A 25,729-nucleotide genomic window follows, 5' to 3' on the forward strand; every position below is an offset into this window, starting at 1 on the left:
CTTGAGTTTTTCGTCGTGGTATCACTGCTTGTAGAGTAAAGAGTACTTTGTTCCAAGCTTTAGAGGATGTGCCCTTGTTTTCAGAGCTATTTCTATACAGCCAACTCTGCCACACCAGCACTCCTCCTTCCCCAGGAACCACCAACCCGGACCTGACTCAGATCTTAAGCAGGCTCTGCACTCCTGCTCTGATCTGGCCACTTAATTCCTCCCACCAGGTGGGCCTGGGGCCAGAAGCAACTGCACCTGTAGTTCTGTAGCTGTACCACCTCTGCTGCCCCCAGGGTGGTGGCCCAACCGCACTCCCTGCAGCTTTTCCCAGTAACCTTGTCTGTTGTCTTTGGTGTTCGTGGGTTGAGAGGTCTGGTAACTGCCACAGCTCACTGATTCAGGGTGCTAGGGCCTCTTCCGCCCAGCTCCTGGTCTGGTTGGTCCTGCTGCCACCCATGCTGGGCTCCACTGGCCTCCGCTCCCAGCTCCGTGCGCAATAGACCTCACCCAGCGATCATCCAGGCTGTCCTGGGCTGGAGCCCTGCTTCCCTCTGCTGCTTCGTGGGTTCTGCAGTTCCTCTCTGTTGTCTTTGGTGTTTGTGGGTTGAGAAGTCTAGTAACTGCCACAGCTCACTGATTCAGGGCGCTAGGGCCTGTTCTGCCTGGCCCCTGGTCTGATTGGTCCGTGTGGCCCATGATGGGCCCTGCTCCCAGCTCTGTGTGTGATAGACATCACCCAGTGACCATGCAGGCTGTCCTGGGCTGGAGCCCTGCTTCCCTCTGCTATTTTGTGGATTCTGCAGTTCTAGAATTTGTTCAGAGCCATTTTTTATAGGTTTTTGAAGGGACTTGGTGGGGAGCTCCCGCAAGTCCCTGCTTTCCAGCTGCCATCTTGGCTCTGCCCCACCATAGACACTTTTCTAAAGACACTGACTGTTACAAGATAAACCCAATTCATTATTGTTTTCATCTGAACTAGTCTGTCATAAACCATATTAACAACACATGCTTTTCAATATTTCTACCATCAATATTGAAGTGCTCAGGTATATTTTGCATATTTCTTGGAGTTTTGTGTGGGAGAGTGTACCAGTGGACTTTCACGTTATTCCGTCTCATTACAAGTTGCTTAGCTTAGTTCATAACTCATTCAAAATTTCAGTGTGAATAATTTAGTCTTCCTCCCTTTCCAATTTTATGAAACCACTGAGAAAAGAGGCCTTTGGCAGATATCATTATATTGTCATTTAAATATTGCATAGGCAGACAGTTTGGATATTACACAGACTGAACTGGAGACAGTGAATGGAGACAGTCTGTAATTGACTGGGCATCAGAGAATGAGTAAAAAAAATTCTTCCTCTAAAATTAAGAATGAAAAAACCAGGTTGTGAAGTGAACTAGGTCTCTTAGGATTTGTGGTCTAGTATCTTTGGTTGTGGAACCAATATTTTATCTCAATTCATCAATGGAGATGGGAATTGGAAAAGTTCATTCCACTTGCATGACAAGGAAGAATTGTGTAGAGCTCTATAGATGTGTTTCAGTACGCACACACACAGATTGATTGATAGTAGAATTTGTTTTAGTTCTAGTGAAAACCAGCGCTGTTTCTTTTATTTGCCTTTTGCAGTTTACAAAACAAAGTTGTCAAAGACTGAAGAAGATTGTCATTATGGTTATACTCAGAAGCCTCCAGCAGTCTGGGCAGGCAAATCCATTTCCATATGGACCTCTCTGGCTGGTTTTTTTCCTTATGAGCTGGATCACCCTGAACTCTAATGGAAGAGAGTAAGGACAGGGGTTCGTTCCCTCAGGATAAGGGCTCACCCACACTGGATTCTATTTAACAGAAATTAGATCTGCTAGTTGGGTGGAGGCCTGCCCAAAATTGAGGAGCATGTGTCTTGAGAACTAGGAGCAATCTCATTAATCACTCATGCCCTTCAGAGACTGGCTGACCTTAACAGAAATTGGGTCTTTACAGAAAACAGAAGGAAAAAGGGTGGATCATAAGTAATTAATGTAATGATATAATATTAATTTCTCTCAATATGAACATTAGTAGTATGATTATCATTATTATGGGTTACAGTCTGTAAATATGCCCAGGAGGAAGTATCTCAAATCATTAATTCCTCCCACTTTCTTCATACCTCACCCTATAGTTCAAGGATATCATTCCAACAAAGCAAAGATTGTGGGGTTTTCCTTAATAGACCTGTTGCAGCTCTTACATGGGAAAAGTAAAAAGCCAGCTGGGGGTACGATGAGGAAGAGTGGCTTGTTCCAAATGGAAAGGATGATGAAGGGATGGGAAACATTTAACAACTGATTTTGATTTTAAAAGAGAAGGAATCTCATAAATCCAGACACTAATGTGTTGAACGTGAGCTGAAAAAAAAATGAGAATCAAGTCCTGCTACTTAGGATTTTATGTAATAAAGACTAAGGCTTTAATAGGTGTTTAAACAAGTCAGCTCACCACACACTGCTGGGAGAGATGATCTAATTCTGAACCAATTAATTTCACCATGACTTGAATATTAAAAGTAGTTTTCCCTTAGTGGTACACGTGTGTATAATAGATATAATAGACATCAGAGTTGGAGCAAATAGAGTGTCAGTCCTGAAATCAGAAAGACTCATCTTCCAAGTTCAAGTCCAGCTTAAGACATTTATTAAGCTAGCTTGACTCTGGATAAGTCACTTAACCTTGTTTGCCTCAGTTTCCTCATCTGTAAAATGAGCTGGAGAAAGAAACAGCAAAGCATTGCAGTATCTTTGCCAAGAAAACCCTAAAAGGGATCACCAAGAGTCAGGCATGAATGAATGATAAAATGTTAGAGCTGAAATAAATCTTAAGGTCTTTTTAGTCTCCCTCTTTTCCTGTCAAACTGTCTTGCATTTAACTACCTAATATAGTCCCTGACACAACAGTAGGTGCTTAATAAATGTTTATTGATTGATTGTTATCACTATTTGTGTCTTCATGTTTATACTCTATATATGTATTTTTGTACTTGTTATTTTCCTCCATTACTCCTGGAGAATAGGGCTTGTTTCATTCTTTCTATTTGGATTTCCCCCACCCCCACTGTTTCATAGATCACTGTTATTTCTTAAGGTGCAGCAATAAAAATTATAAATGGCATTGCAATTATGGAGGCAGCATTGTTGTTATATAAAGGTGCGGGAATATTTCTCCTTTGTTTGTAATCATTTTGATCATCATTCCTGATGAATTTGGAGGATGCACTTACGGCCACAGGAGTTTATTAGTCTTTGCCTTTAGGAAACAGTTACAATTATTCCTTGATCTCTTTCCTAAGTCTAACATGATCATTTAGAAACTATTACCATACAAATATATTCTGGACTCTTTTTCCCTAGCTATTATTTCCTTTTATTTAAGAAATTTATTTATGCCTTTGGAGGTATCTCCATTAGTCAAAAAGCATTTATTAAGTGCCTACTATGTGCCAAGGACTGTGCTAGATGCTAGTGATGCAAAGACAGACAATGAAACTTTACTCTCTTCCCTTACATTCTATTGGGAGGGAATAACTTGTAATACAACATGTATACATATGTATGTCTGTGTAGATTACTGCATGTGTATGTGTGCACATGATATAAATGCGTAGTTGTGGGATTTGGTTGTTGTAAAAGGTATACTTGAAATGAACCTTAAAGGAAGCTAAGCAATCCATGAGGTGGAGATGAAGAGGGAGGACATTCCAGGCATGAGGAATGATCTGTGCAAAAGCACCTAAAGGGAAGAATAGCCTGCATGGGAAACAGCAAATGGGGCTATTTATCTAGAACATAGAATACATGAAGAATAATGTGTAATAAACCCGGAAAGGTAGGCTGAAGCTAGGAAATTGGACAGAATGTGCCTTAATTTGGCATACTTTATTATTCCATTTACCCAGTGTGAATGCTTCTATATTCAGCACTGAGATGACCTTTAGGCTCCTTCATGTACTTCTTTCTCCTCCCTCACTTCCTTTTGTTTCCTAACTTTCTACTAGTTTTAACTATTTCTTTCCTGATCATTCTGTTGACTAGTTCATTCAAAATACGTATTTTTTTTAAAAAAATTCTACTTTCAATTCCTTTTTATCTTTATCATCCCCCTTTTTTTTTCATTCTGCACATTACTTTGCACTCACAGATCCAGAAAGTGCTGTTGTTAAATTGTTCTGTAAACTATGTTTTAACATTCCAGAGAAAGAATGCTTCTGAATGGTATGACATTGGAGTAATGATAACATTTTAATAATGGATTTTTTTTCTGGTGACTTATAATAACATATATTTTTGTACCTGAACTTTCTCCCTGCTTTTCCTTTTTTCATCTACAATTCATTTTCTGGGGATAGAGGCAAGAACCATTAACCTCAAGTTCCAATCTTTATTGATTTGATTTGGAGATGCTTCTTTTTAATCAGATATTATTTTATTTAAATTAGCAATTGAAGATTAAATTTTCCAGTAAGGAATTTAACATAGTCTCTCTCTCTCTCTCTCTCTCTCTCTCTCTCTCTCTCTCTCTCTCTCTCTCTCTTTTTGCAGAGGGGAAGGCAGGGCAATTGGGATTAAGTGACTTGCCCAAGTTCACACAGCTAGTAACTCTGTCAAGTGTCTGAGGCCGCATTTGAACTCAGGTCCTCCTGACTCCAGAGATAGTGCTCTACTCACTGCACCACCTAGCTGCTCCCGTAGTCTCTCATTTTATGATTGTGGACAAAATGGAGAAAAATGTGCTAGATAGCTACATTGTTAGGCAGATTTGGAACTCATGGAATGGATGGACATACAGAGGAATCATTAATGGGATAATATCATTTTGGAAGGAGATTTCTAGTAGAGTGCCCCAAAGATTGGTCTTAATGACTTAGATGATGGCATAGTTGACTTTCTTGCCAAATTTGCTGATGTCACAGAGCTTGAAAAGTAAAACATCAGATAATTGTGCCAATCTATGTGTTAAGGGTGGGGAAGGGAATAAGCATTTATTAAGCATCTACTATATACCAAGAACTGTTCTAAGTACTTTACAAATATCTCATTTGATCCTCACAACAATCCTGTGAGGTAGGTGCTATTATTATCATTATCATTTTACAGAAAAGGAAACTGAGGCAGACAGTGCTTAAGTAACTTGCCCATGCTCATACAACTAGTAAGTGTCTGAGTTGGATTTGAACTCTGGTCATTCTGGCTTCAAGAATAGAGATCTATGTACACACCATCTAGATGCCTAATGATGGGCAATTGTTTTATTTCCAGGTTTCTAACTACTTGACTTTATGATGATCACATTTTTTCACATTTTAAGATAGTCTACCAAAGAAACATTAAAACAACTAATTTCCCTCTCATTACTTTTTTCCCTTTTTCTGTAGCTTGAAGGGAGCAGATGCTGGCAATGGGATCAGAGTATTTGTGCCAGATATCGGAATGTTCATTGCTAGCTTGACCACATGGCTCGTTTGCAGAAATATTGTACAGAAGCCAATGCCAGAAGATGCAGCCCAGTACAACATGCAGTTTGAAAATGAAGAAATGGTATTCTTCCTTTATGTGTTTCTTTTCACCTTTCCTGATTTTTAAAAATGAAACTTTTGTGAAATTGGGAGAATATGTAGACATCTTTATCAAATGTGATCTAAAATTTTTGTTTGAAATATATCAAATATAGTATTTTAACCAAATTGACCTGGAGCTCTTAGACATTATAAAATCTAATGTTTGTATAGGATTAGGAAAATATAGAGCATTTACTAAGAAAAATGAAATTTCACTTAGGACATAGACACTCCAGTTTTGTGTCCATTATACTTAGAAGTAGGGATATATGACCTCAGCATGTTCTGGTCAGGTTTAAATCACGCAGTTGCTTAGGGAAGTTAGCATTTATACATTTGTCTAAAGAAGAAAATTTATTGGGAAAATACAAAGACTGGGAAAGAACTAAACGACTCATGGAAACTTATATTGCTTCATTAGGAGTTGCTTGATTACCTGATACTTTAAAGGGGTAAGTATTAATTTCATTATTTAGAGCTCTTAATTTTGTTTCTCAACCTTGTAGTCGAACACAGTAGATGTTAGGAGCTATAGGAAAAGCTTCTTGATATTTGGTGAGATAACCTATAAATGCTTTGTTATTACAGGGCTTTAGGGAACGCCTAAAGACAAGTACAGCATAATATAAACATTTGAGTGACTGCATAACTTTAAAAGATTAATTGTCATGACCTATTATCATATGAATTATAAGATTTTACATTTACACATATATGTATGTAAGTGTGTGTGTGTGTGTGTGTGTGTGTGTGTGTGTGTGTGTAAAATAGAAGTAGGAGATCAGTTTAGAGTTGTATATTTTGTATTGCCTTAGAGCCACAAAAGTTTGCAATGCAATTAAATATGACAGGAGTTGGGGCATATGAATCAGGGCTATGATGCAATTTAGGGTTGCTGAGAACCCCAAAATGTACAGGGCAGCATCCACCTGGAATAAATTCACTCACTCAAACCTTCTTCCAGGGAAAAATGACAAGATTTATTGTAAGGTACCACCAATAGAAGCCAATAGAATAGGGAAACTGCAACTTATTGGGGGTTGAGACTGATGATTATATGCAGAAAGGAAGGATCTAGATGGGATTAAGGAGTGGTCAGTATATGCAAATAGTCTGAGGTGTGGGCCAAGAGCTACAGTGAAAGGAATGTCAAGTAAGCTAATTAGGTGGTCTAGGTGGGCTGGGGTGGTCCAATTGCTTTGAACAGAGGTGCCAGTGATCTGGGCTGCTGAAATGTATGGGAAAATTCAGGGACTGGGTTGTTTTCAAAGACATGGTCTTTTCTTTTTAGTTAGAGGAGCAAATTTTCATGAGGGTAAAATATTAATTGTGCTAAATGTTCCTTAGCTTTCGAGGAAGACACTTTCGTGTCATATATACATATACATACACATATTCATATATGTGTGTATGTGAGTGTATATGTGTGTGTGTGTGTGTGCATAATCACACACTGTGGACCAAAGCAGTATATTCTCTTAATTATGCACCAAAAAATAATGTTGAGAAGATGGATTCAAAAATCACAGTGCTTACCCATCTTTCCACTGTTGCATCATGTGTACCCACAGATGAGACTTAGCCACCTTTTTCAATTTAAAAATAGATTTCCATGGACCAATTGCATAGCACATAGTATGTATTTAGTAAACATTTATTGAAAACCGAATAACTTAAAGGATGAAGCAATGTATGCAATTCTTATTAGGGACATTTCTAAGCCAATTACACTGAAAAGAAAATTAAGGTAGACTTTCCCTTCATGAAAAAAAAAGAAATTATTTTGATAAGGCTAGAGATGGGGACCCGATGGTCTGTGGATAGAAAACAAATACATTTGTTTTTATTTTAATTTCAACATTTGTCTAGCAAAGTTATATTGTTGAGCTAGCAGCTCTTCTCCAAAGTGAAAGCATCAGCAGAGTAAAAGGCAATTGTCTCTGTGTGTGTGTGAGGCTGACAAGTCACCTGAAGGGCCAAATGCAAATACACTGGATGGATCTTTACTGCTTTTCTGTTCTTAGGGTTTAAAATGAAATATAATCTATAATGGCTGTCCCCACGCTTTTCAGACATTTATGAGCAAATCTATTTAGGACTATGCCAACTTTAAGGCCCATTTATTTCTAATGGGAAGTAATTTGTTCAATCCATATATATTTCCATCTGAAACTTATGAAGATTGGTGCATTTCCCAGGGATTCAAAAATTCCTCCAAGTCAGGCAGTTGGCGTATGCCCAGATTTTTGCTGAAATAAAGCCAGATTTCATTCTCCATTGCGACTAGATTTTCAGAACATAAAAGATTCAGAAAAATCAGGTCCATTTTTTTTAACCCAGCCAACCAACTGAAACTTATTTAAGGGCATAATTAAGTGAAGTTGCACCTTTGTAGTAAAATGCCAAAGAATGTATTGGCAGATATCCCTCTTGAAAACGTGATAGAGATGGATAATGTAGTGAAGTATGTAGGCTCTATAGCCTCCTCAGGATCTTGTTACTTGAATTCTGCCTCCTCATCGTGGAACTGAGTTACATCTGTCATCCATTCCCCTTCTCTCTACCACTGACCTACATACTAAGACTTCTATGAGTGCCAAAGATTGGGAGCATTCTGGGATGACCCAGAAGAAATTGAACAGCTGGGTCCATTTGAGCAAACTTTGAGTATCTAAATAAAAGGAGTTTTATGCTCACAGGATCTGAAAGGAGTTTACAATTATTCAATAACTATAGAACTTCTCCCAGTTACCAGTCTCACTTGATTTGGCTACTGAGAGGATGTTATTAATCTATGTGTGAATCTATAGTGCATTTATCAAGGATTCTGTACAATATAAACATATGCATACTTTCTTAGAGAAAAGTGTAGGACTTTCTTTTGGGGCAGCCAGGTAATATGTTGAATAGAATGTAGAACCTGGAGTCAACCTAAGTTCAAATCTCTCTGTGTGACCCTGGACAAGTCACTTAACCTTAGTCTGTCTGGGGTTCCTCAATTGTAAAATGGAGGTAATAGTAGTACCTATTTCCCACGGTGCTTGTGAGAATCAAATGAGATGATACTTGTAAGGTACTTGCACTTATTAAATGCTTATTCCCTTCCCCTTTCTCCTTTCCTCCTTTATTTGGCTCTCACTAATCAAATACTATTTTATAAACAGCTGATACAATGGGATCAACTGTTATATTCCTTTTACTACTCATTGAGTTATGTAACTATAAAGATGCAATCTTCCACAGAAAACTGTCAACAATACTTGCTAATTTGCTTTTCAAGTCAAACCTTGTTAGGCCACTTTGAAAAAGATTTTTTACGATGAAGGAAGCAATCATAAAAGTTTTCATCAACCCACTGAAGCTCTGAATCTAACTGAATCTCTGTGAGTGACCTCTTCTCGCATAGGAAGACTACTTGGAGCTCTGAACTGTGCCATTCAGATAAAGCATTTATCACAATTTTCCCTCAAATGCTAAAACAGCATAGGCTGTTCAGCCTCAGCTGGGGACAATTCCTCTGCATAATGCCTAAATTTTTGTTTTCCATATGCTCATACTAATCAGTTTCATGCTGGGATTGTCTGGGGATCTAAACACAGAAACCATGTTTTTTTACTGTTCTCTATACCTAGTTTCACAGCAAAATCTCCAATAAATAAGATATACATTGTACTGCTTTGAAGGGTCATGCCAGATTTTTTTTTGTAGAATATTTATAAGTGACAAAAGAGATTACTTTAGAGAATTCTAGGTAGTATGAACTAGTGAAGAATGAAGTGAGAACAGCCAGAAGAACAATTTATATATGGAAGCAATGTTGCAAAGAAAAACAACTTCGAAAAAATTTTGGTCAGTGCAATGACCAACCATGTCTCCAGAGTGTCTAAGATGATTCATGTTACCTACTTCCTGACAAAGAAGTGATGAACACAAGGTGCAGTGACACACATTTGTGAACACAGCCATTATGTTAAATTGGTTTTGCTTGATTATGCGTATTTTTTCTCTTTTTTGCTCTCTATTTTTTATGAGGAGGGTATGAGGAAAGGTGGTAGCTCCCCCTCAAAAAAAGGAGCACATTGTCATATTTTTTAAAAAATACACGAAAGAAAACAGGAAGTTCAGAAGGAAGCACAAACAAGCAGGACAATTTTGAAAGTAATGTGTAGAATTTATTTTATTCTCTTTTTGTGTTCTGTTCCTTGTGTGGAAGTGCTCTTTTCTAAGTTTAAGTTTGTAATAAAAATTAAAACATTAATTTAAATTTAAAAAAAATTAAATTAAAATATGTAAAAAAATTAAAAATTAAAAAATAATCATGCCCTTTGTCCCAATAATTGCATTGAAAGTTATCAAAAATAATAAGAAAAGATGAGTCTGTTGGAAGGTTTTCATAGAACCATCTTTATTAATTAAGAAAAACTGGATGCAAATTTAATGCCCCAAAACAAAAGAATTTTTTTAAAAGTTACATATGACTATGTAGATATATAAAGCTTCTACATACTCTATGAAACTTTGGATTCTCATTTATTACTTCTGAACCATATTCTCTAACATATTCTAACATTTGCCTATAATTTTCTGATTACTAATATCAAGCAAGGCATAAAATGGAGAACTATGTGCCCACCAAAAATTTTTGCCACTGTCATTGAAATTGTACAGTGTTCATGCCTCCTATAACTCTAGGATCAAGTAGAAACTTCTTTGATATTTAAAGTCCTTCACAACCTAGTCCTAACATATGCTTCTAGATTTATTCCACATTACTCCCTTTCTACACAGTACAATGCAGCCAAACTGGCTTTCTTACTGTTCCTCATACAAACCACCCATTTCCAGCCTTGGTTTTGATTGTTCCCCATGTTTGCCTTGCATTCCTTCCTCACCTGCTCCTCTCAGAATCCCTAACTTCCTTAAAATGATAGCTCATTATCACCTTCGGAAGGAAGTTTTGACCAATTTCCATAACTGCCAGTGCCTTTGCAGCCTAAACTTGTATTTATTTGGTAAATATCTTGCAAATACTAATGATATTGTTGTCTCTCCTGGCAAAATGAATGTAAGCTAAATAAAATCATGAATGGTTTCATTTTTTTTTTTTGTATCATGGTACCTAGCACAGTCATTTGGTCTTTGATTGGACCCTGATTGTCCCAGACTGAATAGGGCCAGAAACTCTGAGGGGCTTCCCCTCCCAGATCAAATTTTTTGTTTGTTTGTTTTTGACTAGGTGAAAGAAGCCATTCTCTATTTCATTTCTTACTTAGTTTTAATCAGTAAAACAGAACTGTTGAAGACTTAGCTTACAAAGGTCAAGGTCTCCCCCTGCATCCAAGGCCATGTCCAGTTTTCCTGATGTATATCTTGCCACAGGACCCAGATGGCTCAGGAAGTGAAAGTGAAGTTGGAGACTCTGCACAGATCCTCCCTCACTTAAATCTAATTCATCTGCATGTCAAGGCATCACCCCCCGCCCCCCCATGTAATAGTACTCTTCAAAAAGGAAAGACAAACAATAACAACCTAGCACAGTGTTGGCACAGAGTAAGCAAGACTAATTTATTGTGTTGATTACTTGAATGTTTGGTTTCCTGATAGTAGGAAAGCATGCATTTTTTTTTCAAATTTAAACAATTGCATTATTACATCTATATTATTAAAAAAGCAAGAGTCAGTATATTTTCATAATTGAATGCCACAGATTTATTCACCCATTTCCCAGAATTTAAAAAAAATATATTTCTTAACTCTCATGGTTTCCAAATCTGTCAAGCATTGTGTAGTTAACACTCCATTATTCACAGCCTGAATTTTCCCAAAAGGGAATGAAGTGGGGAACCCAAAAATTATTTATGCCCAACTTTGAAAAACACTAAATAGGATTCTGAGACAGTTGATTTTATTCCTTTAGTTACATTTGTCTTAAGTTAATATTGGCATTAGTTTGTATTCTGTGAGCTCCTCTGGCTCAGCAACACAGGGAGGCAGTTCAAGAGTTATAGTATAGTGCTGGAAACCTTGTTCTAGATAAAAAATGGGTGGGTATGATCTATAAAATAAGCAATTCATGTATGAATAAGTGGGTGCTGGCTGTAATGAAGATATAAGTAGGAGATAAAGGAAGTATCTTTTTTCTAAAAGCTATATTTGAAAGTTCCAACTTTTCAAACAAGTTTTTCCAGACCAGAAAGGTTAATTCTAAGCATTCTTGAGAAAGAGTAATGTGTTCTGGCATTAATAATTCATTTATTTCAGTGAAGACATGGCAAAATTAATCCCTCATTTTTGCCCAGCAGGATTTATTTTCAAAATCCTCATTGTGATAGTGAAGTAGCAACTAACCCCTGAAGATGTCATGAATCTTCTGTAATCTTTATTGATCACATAATTAGTCTCTATTTTTTGTTATTGGAAAGATATTCATAAATCTGAGGCTTTCGCTTAAAGATCCTCAAGGGATATGGAGACAACCATCATAGTGTTACCCATTATATTGCTTTTGTATTAACTTAAAGTGAATCTCTGCAAGAGAAAATACTCTTTCTTGAATGTCATAAAGGGCCTTCTTTCTACTGGTATATTTGTATGGTTGTTTAATTTTGTTTTTATTTATTTAAGTCATGAATCTCAGTGGGGGGAGGGGGAAGTGACAGCTTAGAAGGTTGCTGAATTATGTCATGTATATGGGTTTTTAACTACTATAATAGAATGGAAAAGATATACTGACAGGATATGGACCCCAAGCAGAGACCTTTTTCCCTTACTCAAAAGAATCTGAGTCCCATTTGCCCAAAGGCCCTAGGAACCCCCCACCTTAAACTCTCCTTGGTTCTTCTCACTTGATCTGGCCTCGGCCTGAGGCCATAAGCCTTTCATTATAGTTAGGCCCAAATCTCTACCTAGCCTAGCACTCTATTACCCAGCTATTTCCCACCCTTGATACTATCAAAATATCTATGCCTAGCCCAGCCCACTATTGTCTGTCATCTCCAGGTAGCCCTCAGCTATTTCCCACCCTTAACCTCATTCCTGGAGTCTGACCTCTAGTCACCCTAGTCCCATCGAGATCCCCCTTAGACCCCTACTCAAGTCTTTCCCTAAACCCCTCCTCTAGTCACCCCAGACTACTTGGACAACCCTAGATCCCTCCCACAATCTTTCTCTATATGTCTCATCTGGCTTTCATAAACGTGCTCAGATTCCTTAAGATTTTAGCCTATGGTATGATCTCTTAAGAGTCTGAACAATATAATGAATCTTTAATAAATTTCGTCTTTTTCTTTGGCTGAGAAGGCTTGAGTAGAATTCATTCAGCAGGACTTGATGCATCGGTATTTTGGGGTCCTGAGCACCCCTAAAACATAGTTCCCTAACCTCATCAATACTACAGGGAGAGGGAATATATATGTAATGAAAACAGTATGCATATTTGTACTTTACTAAGTCTTTCTCAAAACCCTCAGTTTAACTCTCTAAGTCTAGCCAGCAACCTTGCATATTGGAAAGTCTAGCCAGCAACCTTGCAGGTTGTGGGAAAGTTATTGTTGTTTGCCCTTTGTTCTTGAAGAGGACTGTGACATCTGGAAAATGATGCCATGACTTGCAGGTGAATTAGATTTAAGTGAGGCAGGGCTGTGCAAAGTCACCAGCCTCACTTTCTCCTCTGGAGCCATCTGGGTCCAGTGACAAGATATAGATCAGGAGGACTAGAGACAGCCCCCAGGAAAGGATGAATGCCAGCAATGAAGTATTATTGATAAGACAATCCAACCTGCTTGTGTTACTGACTCAGCAGTAGCAATAAAAATAACAATTCAGCAGTTTGGGAATTGCCAACATAGATAAAACTTCCCTATTCTATAAGAAAAAGGTTACTGTATTTATTCAATTTATCCAATAACTCATTCAATAAATACTTATTGAGTACTTATTATGTGTATTTGAAATGGCATAAAAGATTCAGTTAAACACTGTAGTATTTGAAATTGTTAGCTACAGCTTATTAGAATCATTTTAAATGCATTTTCTCACATGAAATTTTGTGCAAAAATTATCCTTGGCCACAGGGGGAAAATGCAGGCCAATAGAAGTTGTAGAGTGGCACATGTTAGTTTAATATAAAGAGGAACTCCCTGATAATTACAGCTGCCCCCAAAATGAAATAGGTTGTCTTAAGAAATAATAAATTTGGTGCTCTTGGAAGTCTTCAAGTGGAGACTGTATGATCACTGAGTTTTATGTAGGGGGAAATTTTGTTTAAAATAGAACCTCTGAGTTCCAATCCAAATTTTAGATCATATAAAATCCTAATAGTGAAGTGTTAATGAAGTAGTGTCACACGAGTAAATTTTCGTTTGAAAAGAAAGGGGAAGGTAATATAAAAACCAAAGAATTAAACCTCTATTGCTATGATGCCACACATTATAAAATTAAAAGGAATGGGAAGTAATTCAGGGACGTTGTCTTTCCTAGAATCCTTCAAATATGTTGTGTAGACAGCTACCTACCTGATTCACTCATAAAGTCTATTCTATTCATAGCACAAGAAGGTTACATCATTTGTCAATGCTGAGTTTCATTTTGGAGCTTCTGTGTTAACCAAGACTGATACAAACATAAAAAAAAAAAATGAAAACAATTCCTCTGCCCTCAGGAACTATCATTTTGTTAGAGGAAAAAACATATATACAGAAAAGTAAATGCAAAATGTATACAAAATAGATATAAAATCATTTCTGCTGGCAGAAGCATTTATTAAATACTTACTAAAGACACTGTGTAAAGAGAGATGGTGATACAAATAAAGGCAAAGACATGAACCCTGGCTTTAAGGAACCACATTTAAAAGGGTAAGACAACCTACAAATACTTATGTATATTTGTGTGTACATCGTGTGTGTGTGTGTGTGTATGTGTGTGTAGGTGTAGTGTAATAGAGGGTAGTGGGAGTGAAAATTAATCTCAGAGAGGGAAGGAGGAGGGAACCAGAGAGTATAGGGAGTGTAAAGAAAGAAGAAAAAACAGCCCAAGATAGGGCCCTAGAGTATAGCGGCACACAGAACATGTGATATACTTAAAAGTAAAATGGGCTAGGGATGGTCTGACAAGTAGGAAGAGAACAGGAGACATCAATTTCATGGAACTGGAATGAACAGAGAGTGACTAGGAGGAGGGAGCAATCAGCAATGTTGAATGCTTCATCAAAGTTAAGAAAGATGAAAATTGAGAAAAGTCCATTGACTGAATTTGGCAATTAAGAGATCATTGTTAACCTACAGTGCCTGCAAAATGCCAACAACTAGACACAGTGCCGAATATGTCGTCTCATTAGAACAGTCAATCAGGGGTAGCATGAAGGCACTGTGTTTTGAAATGAGGTTGGGAAGGGGACACACACATATACACATATACACACATTCACGCACACACACACACACACTCTATATCTATCTCTCTCTCTCTCTCTCTCTCTCTCACTCTCTCTCTCTGCGCAACAGGGATTCAAAGATGGTCAGCTTTCCTTCTTGCTTTCCAGGATGGTACTGTGTCAGTGAAAACCTGCTACAAATATCTATAGAAGACAAACAAACAGCAAAGCTAAAAACCTGAAGTTTTAAGGCATAACCAGTACAAAATAAGATACGTGGGCTGGATTACAGGAAATTGAATTTTCCACAAATTTTCTGGTGATTTGGTATTTTCAAAGGCAGATTCAGATTCAGGTGCTATTTGCTCCAGGCTTTTAGAAACCCTTTCATAGGTTTGTGGCCAAGGAGCGTGTTTGTGACAGAAGGGCAGCTTTTTTTTTTCCTGGTTATACGTTATATTTTTAAGAAGAAATGAAAATCCTGATTTCAACAATTTGTTTTCTGGTGGGTTTTGTATTCCAACAACTTTGTTGGTTCTTTCTGGATAATCATTCTGAATATGATAGCGATTTATATTGAGTTCTGGAAATAACTAGTAGACCGGTTTGACTATAATACAGAGTACATTAAAGGGAATATTATGAAAGAAGTCTTGAAAGGTAGATGGGAAATGTATTGCAGAGAAACTTCAGCCAGGCTGAAGGCTTCGTATCTTATCCTGGAGGCAATAGTGAGTTATTAAAGATTTTTGAATGAAATAACATGGTCAGGTTTGTGTTTGAGGGATGTCAATTTGGCAACAGTATGGAAGAATAGAGAACAGAGAAATGAGAACCAAGGAGACTAATTCACAGCCTATTACAGTTTAAATTCCAAGAGTTGATTTTATTGTGAGCCCAAATGAAGAAAAACAGCATTTCATGAGACACCTGCTAATCTCATCTTGTAGTCTGCTTGATGACCACAAACAGCATACAACTAGGAAGATAATTCTAACTTTTGTAAAGAGTGAAGAAAGCATCAGAAAAACTTCTCTAGAAAAGATATAATTGAGTGTTAAATAACTTTTCCTTTTGTCCACTTCCCATTTTTCAATGTAGATAGTTTGCTTAAACAGGTTGATTTGGAATTACTACGTATTATATATACACACATACATATACATACACACACACACACACACACATACATACCCAAGTGTATAATGGAAAGAAAGACAAAGACATGAACCCTGGCTTTGTCAATCCTGACTTTGAGTCAGGAGGCCTACACTGAAATGTCAGTTCAGAAACTTGCCAATTGTACCTTATACACATAAATGTATAATATATATATATATATATATATATATATATATATATATATATAATGTTCAAACATGTATACATATATAAAATGTACACATTATATAATATGCACATGCATGCACAATCATACATCTGTATACATATACCTACAATATAGACATTGTACATGTGAGTTAATTATTTAGATATCTATGCACCTGCACATATTATATCACTATCATTCCACAATACAGCAAAAACCAACTCAGAAAATGATCTTGTAGAGAACATGGTGACTGAACCAGGGGAGCCAAATTTTCCTAATTATATTTGGATCAGCTCACCCTCTTATATTATAAATAAGTAAATCAAGGATCATATCGAGGTAGTAACTTCCCCAAGGTCACAAAGGTAATGTTAGCAATTCAAATCTATTACCATAGATCCCAAATGCATTCTGCTGTATCATGTCGATAGCAACATGGGGGGTGTAAGTAATACAAGTGTTATTGTCTCCATTTTTCAGCTTGAGAGAAGTTAAATGACGTGTCCACAGTCACACAGTCAGTAATAGAATAGTGACATAAACCCAGGCCTGAAGGAAAATGACAAAGGCTACAAAATGGAACATATTTTTGTGATCAGCAATGTTAGCTGCCGTGATTGAACTTGATCACCTTAGCACCTGATAGGAGAAAGCGATGAGATCAGTTCAGAAAATGAATTCATAGAGTTGCAGCTAAGTATAGAGGAGAATTCTCTACTGGAAATTTTAGAGGTATTTAGGAAACAATTTTCAAGGTCAACAGCTTCGAGTTATATTGATTCTTCACTTTCCCTCGTCCCACGTATCTCATAATTGCCAAGTTTTGTAATTCCATCTCCATGTCTCATGCCTCCCTCTCACTCTCCTCACTCTCAAAGTCACCACTTTAGGCCCTTATTGCCTCATACCTGGACTATCACAGTAGCCTCTTGCAGTCACATATAATTCACTGAAAAATGGAGAATTTTCAAAATCCCTTTATTCATATTGTTTATTGGGTTTAGAAAGTACTTGACATGGTAGAACAAAATATAGCCTTGAAAGTTCTTCTTAGACATGTGTTCATTATGAAACCATGTTAAATACTGGCAAATGCCACTAGGAAGAAACCTTGGTTTAGCATTTTTGGATTTTTGTTTGTTTTTAGTGTCAACATCAAGCATAATATTCTTGGACACCGGCAGAATTCACGACGTGGGTCAAATTCTAGTTCTGTAATTTGCTGCCTGTGTGACCTTGGATATGTTGGAGAACCTCACTGGATCTCAGTATCCTCATTTGTAAAATAAAGGTGTTGGATGAGATGACATCTAAGATCCATTTTAGCCTCAATCTATAAGCCTGAGTCCATAAAGAAAAATAAAAAAGTCTGCCTATTAATTGCTAAATTCTTATACTCATTAATGATGCCATCATACATCACATTAATTCCCAGAACATTACAAGACCCCCAGAGTGGAACTCATAGCAGTGAAAAAGAGATTAGTCTAATCTGGGGATGGGGAACCTGCGGCCTAAAGGTCACATGTGGCCCTCTAGGTCCTCAAGAGTGGCCCTTTGCCTGAATACAAACTTCACAAAACAAATCCCCTTAAGAAAAAGATTTGTTCTGTGAAGTTTGGATTCACTCAAAAGGCAGCACTTGAGGACCCAGAGGGTCACATGTGGCCTTGAGGCCGCAGGTGCCCCACCCCCTGGCTCTAATCATTCACACTGGCAAAACAAGTAGATGAAAAATAGATATCATTCAGACAATGATATGCAGTTGGATGAGAAGCCAAATAAATTAGTTTATCTCAATGTATATCTTCAGCATTGCTGGTGGACAATGAATATGGGCCATAATTTATAAGCAAAAGGAGTCTTGGCTGCATTGAATTTGTAAAATTATGCTGTGCTTTTAATGATTTCAAAACTCCCCACTGCTACAGAATTTACCTCTTTAGCAACAATATTCTGCTGGTAATGCAGTATGACTATGAATCATGGAACACCATGATCTTCAAAGAATTAAAATACAGTATTTCAATGGAAAGAGGTATGGTGGGTGTATGTAAGTTATAGAATGTTATCAATCAAGACTTGTTTCTGAGAAGTGTCATACAAGGTTTGTACATAAAATAGTGTGTAAGGGTAAGGACAAAATTGCCCTCACCCCACTTAGTTCTTATCAAGTGAGAACATATCTCAATTGTTCACAATCTGTGAACAAGTTTTATTACCTCTGTAAGTACAATAGGAAATCTATTTAGATTGACTAGAGACTTAGTGATACTCTGTCTCTAGAGCCTGTAGAAAACCATAGAGCTAGTAGGAATTGCAGATTGGAGAAAGCAGTGAGCCAGGAGAAAGGACTCCAGCTGAACCCCTGAGAAAGAAATAATTGGGAGGGGGTGGAGAATTTCTTGGTCCTCTCCTGCCCTTCGCTACCCCTTTTTGACTAGAGAAGGAACTTATGAATTTCAGAGGATCTAGAGGATATTGGACTTGCTGTCTTCCCATCAGCATCCTAGTAATACCCCCAGAATGTCTGGTAGCAATTATTGCATCAGAAATCAAGGACAGACTAGACACAGATTCAGGAGCCCAGAAGGAAAAAAATGGACCATACCTAAAAGGAAGCATTTTGAAGTCTCCAGCAAATGAACCTCCAAGAGCTATGAGTTACCCCAGATGACTCTGGAGGAGAAAGTGAGGCTGGTGACCTTGCACAGCCCACTCTCACTCAAATCAAAGTCAACTGCAAGACATGTCATCATCTCCCTGATGTCATGGTCTGGTCCTCTTCGAAATCGAAGGACAAACACGACCCCTTAACCATACGTGCTGTCTAAGCTTGAACTTTTTTTCCTCTGAACTCTGGGAGTTATGGGAGAATACATCACAGACTTTTAGGGGAATAGTTTGTATCAACTATTCTTATTATATGACCATAATAAATACTCATTTCAAAAAGGATTTGACTAATTGATATTAAGATATTATCATGGAGGCAAAGTACTTTGATGAGAGTTTAAGGACAATATCATTAGAAAGAAAACTCCCAAACCCCTATGATTATCCCTGAAGGGATATAGTAGCCACATTATAGGAAGCTAACTCTTCAAATGGATAATCTCCAGAAAAAGAGGTGGGAAGGATATAGGCCAAGATAGCAGTGTAGGAGAAAGGAGTACAGCCTTGCTCTTCCCAAAGAGCTCCTGCATCAAAGACCTAAGGAGAACACTAGACCAAGTAATGACTAAGGAGAAAACAGTGAGTCATTTATTTTTTCCAGGATCTGGCCAGTGGTTGTGTCTCTTTGACCCTAGATCAGGGTTGTTGTTTCAACATGGACTTAGGAATGTATCTTAAGTTAGTTGCAGGCCAAACTGGGGCTGAATTCCACAGCAAGACTGGTTGCAGATCTTAATCCTATATGCTTTTCAAGGAGCAGAAACCAGAACCAGCCTGCAAGTCTGTTTCTGCCCCCAACTAGGTTGTTCTTAAGTGTATTTAGGAAGGGACCTGGGGCTAGACATACGTTGACCTGGTTTCCAGGGCAAAGATGGCTGCAGGGATCAGGAATAAGATCCAGCCTACAACTTAGTTGTGTATCAAGCATGGACTTAGGAAGCAATCTGTAGCTCTGGGACAGAGCTTGGATCTGGCCTATTACAGTGTAATGGCCAAAAAGTAGGAACAAAAATGAACAGCCGCTATGTAACTAAATCCTGAGTAATTTCACAGATTCAGCCCTAAACCCATTCTGAAGATTGCAGCTAAATCACCAGGTCATGGAAACTCAATGTAAGGGGCAGGAGGAAAGCACAGTTCTATTACTCTGAACCTGTTGAACCTTCAAGCTAGCTGACAGGGACTGAAGTCAGCAGCAGTCTACTAGAGCTACAAGTATGGGCAATCCCACAGTTGTGTTCCCACATCCAAACTGGAGTTAGGAACTTGCAAAGCTAGGACTAGGAAGACATCAAACAGCTCTGTACACTCAGAAATCTTGCAGGTCCCCAGCCTAAGCCGCTCCCCCCCAGATCCTTGAAGAACATGGCACTCAATCCTAGGAAAGAGAAGCAGCAGGACTCCAGAGAATAACAAAAGAGGACCAAAAAGGACCTGATATTCCTCCCAGAAGTGTATAGAACCTGGTCCTAATAAAAAGTTACAACTTGAGAAGTAAGGCTGGAACAATGAGTAAACAAAAAAGATTCCCACCATAAAGAGTTATTATGAAGTCAATGATGCCCAAGACACAAACCAAGAATAGAAGAATAATTCCAAAGTACCTATAAGCAAAGCTCAGAAGAAAAATTCAGTTTGGCCTCAAGGCCAACTGGAATTCCTAGAAGAAATGAAGGGAAAGTTTTAAGAGTTCTTTTCTTTTCTTTTTCTTTTTTTGAGAATTTAAAATGATGAGGAACACTAGAGGAAAGAACTGGAAAAGAAATGAAAACATTAGAGGAAAAACATGAAAAGATAATAAAAAGCTTAGTACCTTATAAGAGGGCAGCTAAGTGGAGGAGAGAACAGAGTACCAGGACTGGAGTTAGGAACACCTGAATTCAAGTCTGGCCTCATACACTTACTAGCTGTGTGATCATGTACAAGTCACTTAAATCTGCTTCACTTTCCTCATCTGTAAAATGTGCTGGAGAACGAAATCACTCCAATATCTTTGCCAAGAAAACCTCAAAATGGTTTTGAGTCAGATATGACTGAAAAAGACTAAACAACAAACAACAAACCTTATAAGAGGTGGAAAATCTTACCCATTTAAAACTAATCTTGAAAAACAGAATCGACCAAACAGGTGCTACCGATTTAATGGAACAAGAAGAGATTTTTTTTTACATCAAAACACTGACAATAGAAGAAAATGGAAGGTTTACCTGGAAAACAGGGAAATGCATCATTTAAAAGCTGTGACAAAAAAGCCTAGATGCCACATTTAAAGCAATCATGAGAAAGGCAGGAGAGCAAAAATTGAAACAGTCTACTCATCATCTCCTGAAATAAACCCCACATGAAAATTCCCAGGAACATCAAGACCTTCCAAATCAAAGAAAAAAAATACTCTGAATAGACAGAAATAAAGAGTTCAAGCAATAAGGAGCCACAATCAGGATCACACAAGATTGTGTAGCTATCATGGTAATAGAGCATAAAGTTTGAAAAATGTTATTCTAAAAGGTAAAACTTATTAGGCTTACAACCAAGAGTAATTTACACAGAAAAATTAAGTATAATCATACCAGAGGAGGGAAAATGGATCTTTAATGAAACATTCCCTTTTTTTAGCTGATGAAAAAACTAGTATTAATTTTTAAAAATAACTTTTACATCAAACAGCAAAAAAAAAAAGCTATAGAATTTCAGTGCCTTTAAACATATAATAAAAAAGTTAGAAAAGCACGGAGTTAAATGTTCCTATGCTAATCTGGAAATGTCTCAAAACCTCAGTATCCTAAATTTTGTTATATAAAATTTAATTTGAAAAGCTTGACAATACACCTAAGCAGAATAGTTAGTATTTAAATATTAAGAAATCTGGTAAAAATCATTCAAATAATTATTAATAATAATAACTTTTATATAGTATCTACTATGTGCCAGGCATTATGCTAAGTGCTTTACAAATATTATCTCATTAGATTCCTTTGTATGGTGTCTGGTAGATCCCTTTGTGTAAATTCCAGTATTAGTTGCCCCCTCTTTGGACAGGCTAAGGTTCTTGGTTTTCAGAAACTCTTTAAAAGAAAATTGATTTGCCTCATCCAGGTCTCCAAGATTGTCATCATCCTGGATGATGAGGTTCCTGCTTTGGAAGAGTGGGGTAAGACCTGTTCAGCAGGTATGGTTGGACATCCCCACAAAGCTCCTCTTCTCCCCATAAAAGGACTGGCTGTATACTGCCTGGGCCACTATGGTTTCATAACCTCAGCTCTGTCGTCTAATATATCACCAGCTCTGGGCATCTGTTGAAGTCCTTCAATTCTTTGTTGGGCAGAATTTCCTTATATGAAAAATGAGGACAAAGATACCTGTCAGTGGGTTATCTCACAAGGATATTGAGAAAATAATATGCTAGATTATGGAAGGGCTTTGAAAATCATAAAATCCCCTACACACATTAAGTGTTATTACAACTTAGAGACCTGAATAAATTATTTTATTATTGGACTACCTCTGGTAGTTATAACTTATTTCATTTCCTTTACAGTTTAAATTACAGTAAAGATTTCCTATGTCCTCTAGAAACTCATTAGTTAATGAATACCAGTTAGTTCTCTTTACTAAATTTAGCCTATATCATGCTTTATAGATTGTGGTTACAGGTATCAGCCCTCATACTAACTTTTACTTTAATTTTAAAAATTAGACTAAACTGCATTATGATTTTGCTCTGGTACCTTTCCTGAAATATGCCTTCCAATTGGATAATTTTTTTTCTTTAGTTAAAAAAATGTTAATACATCAGATTTACAACTATGTGCAACAACAAACTCAACAAATCAGTATTCTTTCATTCAATTTATTTCTTTTTTTTTCTTTTTGCTTTTGTTCCTACACTGGGTAACACTTAGGATAACTTTAGGTTAACTTTTTATCTTATTCGAGTGAGTCACAATTCTTCTCTGTTCTTTCCATGAGTTCTTATGGTGACCTGAACTTGTCTTGCTAACATAAATGTTAACTTTTGAAAATAGCCACTGAATAAACAGCACATGGCCCTTTAGAAAAATGTTCCCTTTCCTTTCCGGACTACTTTTTTTTACTGATCATAAGTAGGTTTATAGAAATATTTATAGTTTTTTTTTTCAGAACAATTGCCATTGGACTTTGTCCCAATAGGAAATGGGAAATGGATTAAAATGTAGAGTAGTAACTGCCCTCAGGACCCATACACTATCAGGAATTGTTCTTTCATCTTACTTTTATATCTTTTTTATTTTAATATTTTCCCCAATTGCATGTGAAAACAAATTTTAACATTCTTTTTTAAATTTTGATTTTTAATTTATGGAAAAAAATAAAGAAAATCCATAACATAGTACATTAAAAATAGGCAGTTGTACACAACTTGATATTCCTTTCAAATATTGTAACAATAATGTTTCTTGCAGCTGCTGTGGGGGTGTAAGACCAATAACACCAGGACACAAGAGGGCTGCTAGCACTGGTTCTTTGATCTGCTTTTTAAAGGAAAGCAACTTTAAAGGGGTCAACAATCTTACTTTAATCAACCATATATATACCATTCACTTAGTTCAGGGGAAAAGTCATTACCTTGAACTTTAGAGCAAATACAAACAGAAATTACAAGCAGAAATTTTATAAACAGAGCAAATAACACAAATCAGCAGACAGGGCTTCTGTCTGTCCATAGCAATACATACATAGTTACCAGAAAGAGAAGCAGCAACATCTGGCTTTTCAGTCCCAGGGTGGGGCTCCTTAACGACCACCCAGAGTTTCATCTGGCTACATCACACAAACACTCTTCCCATGAGTGAGCCCCAAAGCAAAATGCCAACCTCTGAATATATATACACTTCTTCAGGGTCAGAAGGCATCGCAACCCTCATTACCCAGGCTCATGTGACTCATGCTTCCATATGACTTAAGCAGGTCACATGGGCCTATTAATATTCCAGGCCCTCTGATCCTTTAGTGTAGAAACTGCTAAATTTTGTGTTAGCCTGACTGTGGCTCCATGATACTCAAATTATTTCTTTCTGGCTGCTTGTAATATTTTTTCCTTGACCTGGGAGATCTGGAATTTGTGTGAGAGTTTTTATTTTGGGATCTCTTTCAGGGGGTAACTGGTGGATTCTTTCCATTTCTACTTTACCCTCTGATTCTAGAATATCAGAGCTCTTTGCTTGACAATTTCTTGAAAGATAATGTCTGGGCTTTTTCTTTGGCCATGGCTTTCAGGCACTCCAATAATTCTTAAATTATCTTTCCTGGTCCTATTTTCCAGGTCAGTTGTTTTTCCAATGAGATAGTTCCCATTTTCTTCTATTTTTTTTCATTGTTTTGATTTTGTTTTGTTATTTCTTGATGTCTCATAAAGTCATTAGCTTCCACTTGCCCAATTCTAATTTTTAAGGATTCATTTTCTTCATTGAACTTCTGTACCTCCTTTTCCATTTGGTCACTTCTGCTTTTTAAGGAGTCTTTTTCTTCAGTGAATTTTTATACCTCCTTTTCCATTTGGCCAATTCTGCTTTTCAAGGCATTTTTTTCTTCGTTGGATTTTTGTGCTTCTTTGACCATTTGGCCTATTCTGGTTTTTAAGGTATAAGTTTCTTTAGTATTTTTGTGCCTCTTTACCAAGCAGTTGATTCTTTTTTTCATGATTTTCTTGCATCATTCTCATTTCTCTTCCCAATGTTTCCTCTACCTCTCTTACTTAATTTTTAAAATCTTTTTGAGCTCTTCCATGGCCTGAGACCAATTCATATTTTTCTGTGAGGCTTTGGGTATAGCAATTTTGACTTTGTTGTCTTCTTCTGAGTTTGTGTTTTGAGCTTCCCTGTCACCCTAGTAACTTTCTACAGTTAGGATCTTTTTCTGCTGTTGACTTATTTACCCAGCCTATTTCTTGACTTTTAACTCTATGCTAAAGTGGAGTTCTGTTTCTGGAGTGGGGGTGGGGGGGGACAGGGACGACACCATCCCAAGTTTTAAGTCTTTTGTGCAGCTATTTTCAGAGGTAATTCTGGGGACTGTAAGTTTTCAGTTCTTCCATGGTGGTATGATCTAGGGAGAAGTGTGTTTACTGCTCTCCTGTTCTGTGCTCTGATCTGTGAGAAACCACAAGTTTTCTTTTCCACCTTGGAACTGTGACCAGGCCCCTGCTCCCTTGTGGCTGCAAGCTCTGGTATGCTAATGCTGCTCCTTACCTTGGAACTGAGACCTAGGACTGCAACTCAGATTCAAGTATGAGCAATGCAACACCTCCTCCCAGTACCTCCCAGTAATCTCCTTTTGACCAGCTGTCTCACCCTCTTAATGTTTGTGAGCTGAGAGGTCCAGAAACCGCCAGTGCCACTACTGATTCAGTTACCCCTAAGGCCTACTTCTGGTTTGCTGGCCTGTGGACTGAGCTGGACTGCACTCTACGCTTATCCTGGTGAAATGGACCTTTCTTGCCAACCTTCTAAGTTGTCTTGCACTGAAAAATTGTTTCACCTGTTCCTTTTGTGGGTTTTGCTGCTCCAGAATTTATTTTGAGACAGGAATTATAGTTGTTTGGAGGTGTTTGGGGAAGAGTTCAGGTGAGTCCCTGCCATCTTGGCTCTGCCTCCTTATTTTCATATCTTGATTAAAGCTAACAGACATATGTCATAATATCATAGATTTAGAGCCAGAAGGGGCTTTAAAGGACATCTAACCCTTTCATGAGTAATTAAGTGATAGCTTAATAGGTAATAT

At 37.5% G+C, this 25,729-nt stretch overlaps 1 protein-coding gene across 2 annotated transcripts in view; it reads left to right on the forward strand.

Annotated features, from left to right (window-relative positions):
• PIEZO2 (piezo type mechanosensitive ion channel component 2) overlaps positions 1–25,729 on the forward strand; it is a 539,671-nt gene that overhangs the window by 320,296 nt on the left and 193,646 nt on the right. For both annotated transcript variants that reach the window (XM_036741022.1, XM_036741023.1), the window contains exon 5: positions 5,406–5,568. In XM_036741022.1, the coding sequence (XP_036596917.1) occupies positions 5,406–5,568 (163 nt within the window). The remainder of the gene's footprint in view (positions 1–5,405; positions 5,569–25,729) is intronic.

Source organism: Trichosurus vulpecula, chromosome 1, assembly GCF_011100635.1.
Source record: "Trichosurus vulpecula isolate mTriVul1 chromosome 1, mTriVul1.pri, whole genome shotgun sequence".
In the NCBI taxonomy this organism is placed as follows: Eukaryota; Metazoa; Chordata; class Mammalia; order Diprotodontia; family Phalangeridae; genus Trichosurus; species Trichosurus vulpecula.